At 39.3% G+C, this 10,550-nt stretch overlaps 2 protein-coding genes across 2 annotated transcripts in view; one reads left to right on the forward strand and one right to left on the reverse strand.

Annotated features, from left to right (window-relative positions):
* The window catches only part of eif2d (eukaryotic translation initiation factor 2D), a 51,325-nt gene extending 43,815 nt beyond the window's left edge, over nt 1–7,510 (forward strand). The window contains exons 14-15 of the mRNA XM_005931753.2: nt 7,060–7,234; nt 7,321–7,510. Of these exons, the coding sequence (XP_005931815.1) occupies nt 7,060–7,234; nt 7,321–7,391 (246 nt within the window). The 3' untranslated portion in view covers nt 7,392–7,510. The remainder of the gene's footprint in view (nt 1–7,059; nt 7,235–7,320) is intronic.
* LOC102295601 lies at nt 816–5,392 on the reverse strand. The gene is made up of 4 exons (XM_014336611.2): nt 5,068–5,392; nt 4,923–4,985; nt 4,778–4,840; nt 816–4,674 (listed from the first exon to the last, which is right to left on the reverse strand). The coding sequence occupies exons 1-4, from the start codon at nt 5,259–5,261 to the stop codon at nt 3,981–3,983; spliced, it is 1,014 nt and encodes a 337-aa protein (XP_014192097.1). The 5' UTR covers nt 5,262–5,392; the 3' UTR covers nt 816–3,980.
* Nucleotides 7,511–10,550: the final 3,040 nt, after the last annotated feature.

The following is a 10,550-nucleotide window of genomic DNA, read 5'->3' on the forward strand; positions in this document are numbered from 1 at the left end:
GTTTTCACATGTTCTGGATACCCCGAGGCCTCCTGTTTAAGTTTTAGAAAGGCTTTCACATAGTCTTTAAACAATGTGTCAGTCTTTTTGGGGAAATGCCACACCTCATCAATAGAAACAAGCTTGTATCCTTGCTCAACAGCTTTTTCTTTTCTTTTTTAAATATAAATTTTATTGCTTTTTGCAACAACATACAAAAGTTTGTTTTCCCAATAATATGCTGCTGTAATAGGAACCCTTTTTCCCCGCCCTCACCTCCCACCCTGCTCTCTTCCAAACCTACAACAAAATAAAAAAAATAAAAAAACCCACATAGAATATGTATACATTTGTACAATATGTGGCATTTATGCATATTCAAGGAAACAAAAAAGAAAGGAGAGAAAAAAAAAGTAGACAATAGAAATAGCTAGCACATGCTAAACAATTTTCTCCTCATCCACACTCCTGCAGAAGTTGTCCGATGTTTACTTCTTTTATAAAGTTTTTAAATGGCTTCCAAATTTCATCAAAATATGTTAACTTGTTTTTGAGAAAGTACGTTATCCTTTCCATTGCCATACACTGTGCCAAAGAATTTATCCAAGCACCAATATCAAGAGGATCTGATGTTTTCCAATTTAATGCAATCATACGTTTTGCCTGTAATGTACAATAATCCATAAACTTAATTTGATGGGCTCTTAGTTTAAGATTTTTAGAATACACTTGTAATAGCAACATTTCTACATCTAAAGCAGTGAAAGTTCACTGTCACTGTGAACGGGTGTTGAAAGGTACATGGGTCTCATTTGAGCTTGAAAAAACCTGCTCAACAGCTTTTTCAAGCTCAAATGAGACCCATGTACCTTTTAACACCCGTTCACTGTCACTGTGCCCGCAGGCAGTGAGCTGATTCTGGTCTTCAGCGCACATGCTGCAGAGTGGAAACATCAGTTTACTGTGGCACCTGTAGGGAAGGACGGGGTGAAAAAGCCCTCTTGGTGGCAGTACTGTGCATTTAACAAAGCCGAAATAATTTTCTAGCCTGTCAAAGTTGCTGTAAATGATTTGAGGGTGTCCTACAGGATAATCTTTTTTAGATTGCACTGTGGGATAGAGGCTGGTGAAGTCGTAGTAAAATATTTTTTCATCACACGCAGCCTTGTGGTACAGTTTTAGAGCATTTGTGCGACCGCCAAAAAGGGCGTCTCGGGGATTTAGGCATTCTGGCCTTCTGTATGTGTGCATGAAAGCCACAACTGCAGGGTCTGTCTGCTTCAGGGCAGCCCATTCACACTCCCACATCACAACAATGGTCAAATGGTATTGCGATCTCAGTGCATCCACTTTGTCACAAAACATACGGTGCAGCAGTCCATAGGATGCTTTGCTGACAGGATTAACTTCACTCTCGGGGTAGCATTTAACACACCCGTGGTGAAAACATCCTGCAAATTCGTAAGCCGTGTTAGTTGTGGGGTCAAAGCCGTCCACAAAATACGGTCCAACCCTATGCTCGCCTCCTCTGAGAGCGTGTTTTATCACTGTGTTGTTTGTGTGGGTCACATATTGAAGCCATTCAATAGAGACGTTTGAAAACGTCTTATTCTGCTCAACGTATGCACCATCATACGTGAGAGCGAGCGTGTCTCTAGGCAGAAACAGTGTTTTATACACACCTATACTGAATGCAGCCAGGGTGGTGTGCATGAATGGATCAACCTGTGTACAATCCAGCAGCGTGTCACGATAAATGCTGCATGCTTTACGCAGGACGTCAACATCGTTAACACAGTAGCGCTTGAGTTCGGTCTGAAAATCAAAGGGTTTCTGTGAGGCGGTCTGGTACCATTCCATGAAGCTCACCTTATCACTTTCAGACATGCGCTCATAGCCGTAGAAGGAGGGGTTTGGGTATGGACCAACATAATACTCATTATCCCTAGTGTTGAATCTGTGTGGGAAATGACCCTTCTGCAGGTCTTGAAAACCTAAAGCAGAGGGTATTTTGGCAAGACCCATGGGCAAAAAGCTGAACGAATCAATCCACCGCTGGTCATAGTCCCTGTCATGCATCAGAATCACATGGCTCCCTCTCATTGTGACGGTAGGTGTTATACATTGCTTGACAAAGTACTCCAAAAGTATGTAGTTATCAAAGCCAGATGCATTATGTGCTATGAAAGTGTACCCCCGAAACCTCAGGCGTCTGTAATGCTGCACAAACGCCTCCACACATTTTAATGTATTAAATGTGAACTTGTTGCCCTTCAGATCAGACGCACACACAAAGTTGGCCTCATGTTTGCCGTTGTGATACCGTGTCTCAAAATCATATAAAATATATTTATCACAAGGTTTCTGTTGTTCAACAGGCTGTATGAAACACTGATGCTCAGAGTCCCCTGCTAATTTAGGCTCGCGGCAGTGCTCGCATTTAGGCTGGACACATCTGTGTGGTGATTTTTTTGATTCTTTATATGTGACACCGCAACTCATGCAATGCTTCATATTGTCACACGGGACCATGTTGTGTTTTATTTCTGGTAATTTGTGTTGTTGGTAACAGTGTTGTGATTTGCAGACGCGGTTACAGTCACTGCATTTCACTGTGGGACCACTGTGGTGGTGACAGAGTGTGAAACATATGTTGCATCTATGTTTACAGCTGTGATAGAGCAGTGATTCATATGTATTGTAACAAAAATTACACACATAGGATGCCCCGAGAAAAGCTGCTGGCTTTTCAATCAGGTGATAGTGTTCATTGTGTAGGTACAGCATTACAGTGTTTGGATTTGGCTCATCATGTGTGAAGAAACTAAGCTGACGTTTACCTGATAATAGATTACTATCTTAATGTTTAGGTGCTTCTCAAATTTGCAGACATCAAAGAATGATACTGTCTGTGTGTCGCATAGACCTACTTGAGCATGTAACTGTTTAGCAGTAGCATGTTTTTCATGCTCAGGGGATGTTGGGTTTAATGAATGGGCTATGCACAGTGAAAAGCACAAATTGTTGTGCATGTTGTTTGGTGTGTACAAATGTTTACCCTTCTTTCAGAGAATCTCATCATAAGGAATGTTTGCCAGTTTTAAGCGAGCCCCACCGCTACTGTTTTGTGCAACCGTGACAATAAACTCTAATTCATCATCACCGATAGATTCATCGTTACTTTGCATAACTTGTACTAGTTGTTCGAGAAACAGGTCAGGATCAGACTGATTATCAGGATTTAAAACAGCTTGAACATCAGAAGCCAGTGAGGGACCACGTAGGACCACATTTAGAACACAACCCTGCTGAGATCCAGCCACTGCTCTATCTATCACATTAGCTAAGCAACTTCTAACTCTTTCTGGCACTTGTTCTGGATCATCGAGACTTATGTCCCTAAAATCAAGGTGCTCGCGCAGTTCTCGGGCGTTGAAATTAGGTATCTCTCTGATGCTAAGCTGACTGTGACTGCCAGACCCAGACTGAACAAGGGGTCCGACAGCTGCAGCACCTGTTTGTGAATGGATAACACTTAAGGTATTTCCATTGTTTGAGGGGCTGTGTGGTGATGTCTCAACAACAGCAGCCTCAGTATCTGCAGTAGTGTCAGCAGCCAGATGAGCATGTGCGCTAGGTGCACAGACCCTATCAGGCGTGACAGAAGCCCCGGTAATAAGGCAATCAGCGGCAGCTTGAGTAACAACAGTCCCTGCAACAGTAACACCAGTGGCTACAGGCAAATCCGAATGTGTTTCGGCTGGTTGATCAACAGCATCATCAGCAACGGGTTCAGAATGAGTTGGACAGGCGGGCTCATTAGACACACCGCTACATGCTGCAGCGAGACTATTAAGTGTTGCATGCAAGACTTGACAATTGCTTACTAATTGTGCAGCCGCATGGTTAAAAGCGTCAAAGTCAAACCATTTAGCTCGATTGGAGGTACCATCATTGTGTTTGAATAATTTACGGGGTGGATCCATGGTGTGGATTTTAAGTCACCTATTTAGAATGGTGGTATTTATGAGATGTAATACACCCGAGGTATTGTTTATTGTCTGGTGGATACTAGTTAAAACTCCCGGTATTTCTTGCAAGTTCCCCGGTACTGCTTCTTGATGTTGGTTGACTATAGCCGCTATTTCTTGCAAGTTCACTTGTACTGCTTGTTTATGTTCGTTAAGTTTAGCTGCTATTTCTTGCATGAGTTTAGCTGCTATTTCTTGAACATCCCTCTGTACTGTTTGTTGATGTTGACTGAGTTTAGCATCTATCAAAGATAATATATCATTTTTTGAAGCATAATGGCTCTGTTCAAAAGTAGAGGTGTTTGCTGCTGCATTTAAGTATGCGTCATATGCCTGTGATATTTGCGAGTCTGTTATGCAACATTCTTCAAAACCAATGTCTGAATCACTGTTGTTGTTTCTGAGACGTTCTGGCATGGTGGGTATGTCATTTATATTAAAATCTGATAGACTGTACTCAAAAACATCGCTGAAATCACTAGGCAGACACTCACTCGCTGGTATGTGTGGTCCTGTGATGAAGATTGCTTCCGAGTCACTGTTGTTGCCAAAAGGTTGTGGGTTTTCTGGTTGTTGTTGTTCTGGGAGTTCGATATCGCGTAAATATTCCAAAAACATCAAGGGGTCTTCATGGGGTTCATAGTGGTAAGGGGTTGTGTGATCACTGTGGAGATAGAAGGGTGTTAGAAACAAATATATATACATGGTGTATCATTTCAAAAACAGGATGTGTTTGGCTCTTTTGATTTATTTTTGCCTATACTCACACATTGTTCTGCGTTATTCTGGATGGTCCCGGTTCTTGACACGCTGCGTACTCTGTCTCAGGCCTGGTGTATTAGAACATTTGTAAATATTTAAAACCTTTCTTCCTTTAAATTGAGTGTCATGTATAGAGACTTGTATACATACCTAGCGTATGGCTTGGTCTTATTGCACCCGCTTCTGTAGGTTTTTCTGGACAACTTATTGACCCTGTGCCCAGGGGATAAGCCCAGTTAATACAAGGTTTAAACAAACACGCATATATTTAAAACATGTGTAACACCGTTTTTACCTTGTGTTTTTTAGAGGTGTAGTTTGCCCAATATAGCTTTGTGATCCTGTAGAAACAAAGAGAAATATACATTTAAATGTTACTATGTGAGAAACAGGTAAGATTGCTTCTAAAACAATGAGGCACAGACTGTTTTGTGTGAACTGATGACTGTTTTTAAAAAAGAAGAAACACAGACCTTCTGTAAGTGACATGTGTGGTGCCCCGTTGTGCCGATCTCCTAAAAATCAGGCTTTTGTTTAGAAAAAGAAAACAGTTTGAATATTTTATGATATACTGGGGTATACATTTAAGAATCCATTAATAGTCTTGTTTTACTTACCATATATGTTGGCCATGTTAAAAAGAACGCTGTTAGGTTTGCTGACCGCGCTGATGAACGAAGTGTTATGCTCTCAAGGGCCCGTTGTGAAGTAGTGTGGAAGAATGCAGGGTGTCTGATTAGGGTGTTTTTATATAGGCGGGGCTACTTTCAGTTGACCTATGAGATGTAGAGATAAAAGAGCAGGATGTAAGGAAGAAAGGTGGAAAGTCTTTGGAGACTCTGTTGGACATGGCCTCTGACATGATAGGATAAGATAATGGAATTAACTGTTTGTTTGTTTGTAATTAAAAAATGTGGAAAGTATGGAACTACAGTTGGCCCCTAATGTAGTTAAATCATCTATGTGTAATCATCGAGTCTAACTGTTGCAGACTGGTAGATACATGATAAAATAATGGAATTAACTGTTTGTGAAGAAACACCTTTGGGCTGGGATGCTCTTGACAAGGGAGCCTCTTTTGTTTGCTTCATGACTTCTTTTGCAGACTGTTGGGAGCCTAACTGCAACCGCCTCTGTCTAACTTTTACAGAGTGTGGCTAGGTGTGAATATACAGGTATATTACTACTTCCCACATTACCACCTTCAACAAATCTCTCCCACTTCCTCCAGTTTTTATGAAATTGGTCCATTTTGAGGTTAAAAAAGTAAGTTTTTCCATTCTATATATGTCCTCCATTATTCCTATCCAATCTTTCTTTGTTGGGGGCTCTTTCTCCAGCCACCTCCTGGTAAGCGCTTTGTCCCTTAAGGAGGCTGCTGATGGGATATCGCCCAAATACACAGTACAGAAATCCAAATTTAATTTGAGACCAGTCACCAAGTAAATTGATTCGACCACTTCACTCCAGTATGGTTGGATTATTGGGCATTTCCAAAATATATGAAAATGATCTGCCATGTTTTCCCCACAGTTTCTCCAGCATTGTCCATCTGTCAGTTGACCTTTTTGTTTGTATTTTATTTTGGGTGTTATAAAAAACCTAATAAACCTAAATCTAAAATTTTACATGTGAATTCCCTCCAATAACCCGAACTAGTAGTTTCCATCTGTGTTCTACATATATTTAACCAACTGTCCTCTGATATGTTGATTTTAGCCTCCGTCTCCCATTTAATTTTAATATAATTGGATCCTTAAGTGATTGTAGGTTCCGATAGAGTTTAGCAATCAATTTATTTTTAATCTGACCTTTATAAGCTTCTTTTATAACGGGGACTAGGCCTTCACTATGTTCTTCTGTAGTTTTTATATTACTATTGAAATAGGACCTGACTTGGAGATATCTGAAAAGAAATCTTGGTTTTCCAAACCATAGGTGTCTCTTAATTTTTCTAAACTTTGTAATCCTTCTTTTCCTAACAATGAGCAAAATGGGAGCTATAAATCTTTGTGCAAAACTTCCAGTCAATCCAGCTAATAGATATTTCATTCTTTAAAAAAGTGGTATCCCCACACCCCAGCCAAGATTGCTGTCATTGGAGACACATCATGTATATGTTTTTGTTTTTTTAATCTAGTAATGAATGATATAGGTGCATCTTACGTTTTGAAAAATAAACTTGTCAGTGCCCTCCATTTATACAGATTGTATATAGTAATGACCTCACTAGTTAACATGAATGATTAAATATTTTAATTAGTTGTTTTATATATGCAACCTGTAGGTGACTTTGATGAAGAACCTGGAAGTGTACGGGTTGGATCCTGCAGTTGTCGCCAGTGTTTTGCAGCATAGAGTTCAGGCCAGCTCTGTCTTGCAGCCTGTCCCCGGAGCCAAGGACAGAGTCTTGGTCCAGATCCAAGGAAACCAGATTCAACAAGTTGGCAAATTGCTGCTGGGTATGGACCTTTAGGGAATTCAGTATTTTATCATAATTCCTTCATCTGCACAAATAAAGTCATTTTGTCTATTATTCTCCTTTCAGATCATTATCAAATTCCTCGGAAATACATTCAAGGATTAGAAAAAGCTCCAAAGGGTGGCAAGAAAAAATAGTATTTCAACAAATTGTACCAGCAGTTTGAAGTGTTTAACTGTTTTATTGTGTGTAAACAGAATTACAATAAACTCTTCACTGTCCTTTAAATAAAGCTGATCTGGTGTCAAATGCTAAAGGTGGATGAATGAAGTTCTCATTATTGTTCTGCTGTGGCTCCCAAATGTATTTCAGGTTAAAGTTGATGATGGGGTCGGCCAAAACGACCAATATGTTTTTCACTTTAAGGTAATTGGATTCTGATGGCAACAAAGAACATTGAGAGGAAACAATTTCCTTAGCTTTAGACGTACTGAGAAACATCTCTGTCGGCAAATGTGTCCTAACAGCTGACTGTATGCAGTTTTGTCAGCAGGCACACCATTAAAGTGTCATATATTCAGCTGGACTGTACAAAAGGAAACAAAAAACACCTGCTTTAAACTGATTTATTTCTAGTTTATTTGTAATTTAATATCACCCAAACTTAAAAGCACAGCATCAACAGTGATTATTCTTGCCATAGTCAAGGTTTTTGTTTATTAAAGTAATCTGCGCGAGACTCAGTCGCTTTTTTAATCTTGTGCATACAGGCATTGGAATTAAACACACTAATAAAGTAGGTTAAACTAGTTAAACACCTTTATTTAAATCCCTGCTGCTGCTTTCTGGACTAATCGATGGCAGACTAAGAGAGATGTGTTTGATTTTCTTTGTTAGATGAAAAGAGCAACGCTGGATGACTTTGGAGATCTTGATCAAAAGTACACCATCATTTGAAGCAAAGAATTTTATATTGAATTGTACTAGCTGAGTAGAATCGTAGAGGCTCTTGTGGTTGTGGCTTAACGGGAAAGTACAGCTGTGAATCATCAACATAGCTGTTTCAAGAAATAACCTTGAAGCTGTTAAGCAGGTGGCCAAGGACTTACGTATGCAGGATTGTGCAAATGGGGAATAGGTGCAAGAATAGATAGAAATACTCTACAACATTTAAAGCAAAAACAAAGAATGAACAATTCTAACACGCTTGACAGTCAATATTTGGTATGACTACCTTTATTCTTAAACACAGTCTGAGCTCTCAAGATTTCTTGTAATTTCCTAGGAAGCCTTCAGGAATATTTCCCCAGGATTCCTGAATAAGATTCAAAACTTTTCTTTTGATGTTGGCTGCCATTTGTTCCATTCTCAGTCAAGATGATCGCACACTGCTTTAGTAATATTGAGGTCAAGGCTCTGGGGACTGTCACTATCTGTTTTTTCTATCCAGGCATGCTTTTACTGAACTTTCAGTGTGTTTGGGATCATTGTCATACTGAAAAATAAAGCTGTTGCCAATCAGATATACTTCCCCAGATGGTTTTGTATGGTGGATCAAATTCTGACTGTGCTTTTCTGCATTCATAATTCCATTAATTTTGACAAGCTCTCCAACACCACTGACGATGATTTGAATTCAAAATTTACCCCATAAGTCCAGTTGCCACTAATTTTTTCTCCTTCTCCTGTTTAGGCTTTCCTTCCACATCTCAATTTATGGTTTTTGTTTTCTTTGTACGATACACCATGCTGAGAAATGCTTTTAAGTTTTTGGCTAACAATATTATTTTATGTCATTATTTTTATGGAATGAACTAAAGAAATGGGAACAAATGATGTGTTTTTATGACAGGCTATTATGAAACAGTACCTACAGATGCAATTTAAAAAGGGTTTGTCTCTAAGCTCTCTGTTATGTAAAGGCACAACACTGGTTCGTCCCTGCACCTGTGAAGTTAGGTATCTTTTTATGTTTGAATGATTCACTGGTCAAGGTTAAGTGGCTTAACAAAAGAAAAAAAAGTTTATTATGAAAATGATCAGGTAGAAGACCAATTTAGTGAAAGAAAAAAGAAGAATTGAATTTCCAAATAAAAACTTCAAAAAGTTTCAGAACTATTGCTCAAGACCTTTTTAAATGTTTACAAGTCTGGCTTCGGGACACAGAGTCATCCTGTTGGAGGCAGCCATTAGAAGGGGGATACACTGTGGTTATAAACAGATGGACATGCTTATCAACAACGCTCACTGGTAAGTACAAGGATCAGAAGTGTAATTAATAAAAATGAAGTTGTAGATATAGCATTAAATTACTTTCCACCAAAGTTATTCTGAATCTGCTTTTAATAATATCTTGCCAAAACCTCATAAATACCATTATCCCTAATTCAAGTTTAATAGTTGCAATTACCAAGAAATGGTTTCAGGGCAGGCTCGATGTCTTTGCTGGGGTTTTGTGTGACCATATGGGTTTTTTTCTATTAATCCAACTGTGGAATACCTTTTTTTAATGCCAAGAAAAAAACGTAAAAAATCCAAGTCATGCCCTGATTTCACCTGTCAGAGTCAGAGCTCCCTCTACTGATGAGTCAGTTTCTCCACAACCACATGTTTTCCTGCTGGTACAATACAGTTCACATTAAAATTGATACTGAGGAAAGTCTTGCTATAGAAATGTATGTTTTTGTCCAAATTGTGACATTTAAAACGTTGTAATAAAAAATGTAGAACTCCGTCAGTATGAATGTTGTGTGTGCAGGTGAATGAACTCACTTAGGGTAAGGGTGTGGCGAGCACAGTGGAGGAAATTCTTGATAGAAATTCAAACTTGCAACCCACTCATCTTCACACCGAGAAGCCCTGTGCTTTTCCTTTGTATTACTCTAACATTTCCTACCCAACAGATGTTCAATTGATTCCTCTGCTGGATTTATATGTATATAATACATATCCAGCAGCGAAGCCAATTCAACATCTGTTGCCTCCCTTGGAGAAGAAGGCTGGAAGCCTGGAATGATGTTAGTCGGTTAAGTGGGGTGCAAAAGGGCATCATGAGAGACAGCTCGAAAAAAGACGAAAAAGAGGTAGAACCAGATGTCTGTATGAGAGTCTAGAAACTGCCAAACAAAAGCTCACGGCTCTGGCCACTGTGCTGAAGAGATATATCAAAAAAGCAGAGGCCAGGGGCGCTTTTAGACCATTTTGGGGGCACTTCACCATTCTGGGGGTGTTCAAAATGAATCAAAGCACCCCCAAAGATTTCATACTTTTTTGACAATATTTGCTGTTTGTGTGACACACTACTAAAAATATAAAAACCTTACTTGGTTGGAGTAATATTTTAACAACAAAAGTAT

Source organism: Haplochromis burtoni, unplaced genomic scaffold, assembly GCF_018398535.1.
Source record: "Haplochromis burtoni strain Fernald_Lab_line unplaced genomic scaffold, NCSU_Asbu1 Contig_146, whole genome shotgun sequence".
NCBI lineage: Eukaryota > Metazoa > Chordata > Actinopteri > Cichliformes > Cichlidae > Haplochromis > Haplochromis burtoni.

Excerpts from the sequence above, each read along its gene's own strand:
- LOC102295601 (XM_014336611.2), bottom strand. The coding sequence starts at position 5,261 with ATGTCACTTACAGAAGGTCTGTGTTTCTTCTTTTTTAAAAACAGTCAT. Across the intron at positions 4,986-5,067 it reads ACACCTCTAAAAAACACAAG|GGTCAATAAGTTGTCCAGAA; the intron begins GTAAAAACGGTG and ends CCCTGGGCACAG. Across the intron at positions 4,841-4,922 it reads AAGACCAAGCCATACGCTAG|GCCTGAGACAGAGTACGCAG; the intron begins GTATGTATACAA and ends CTAATACACCAG.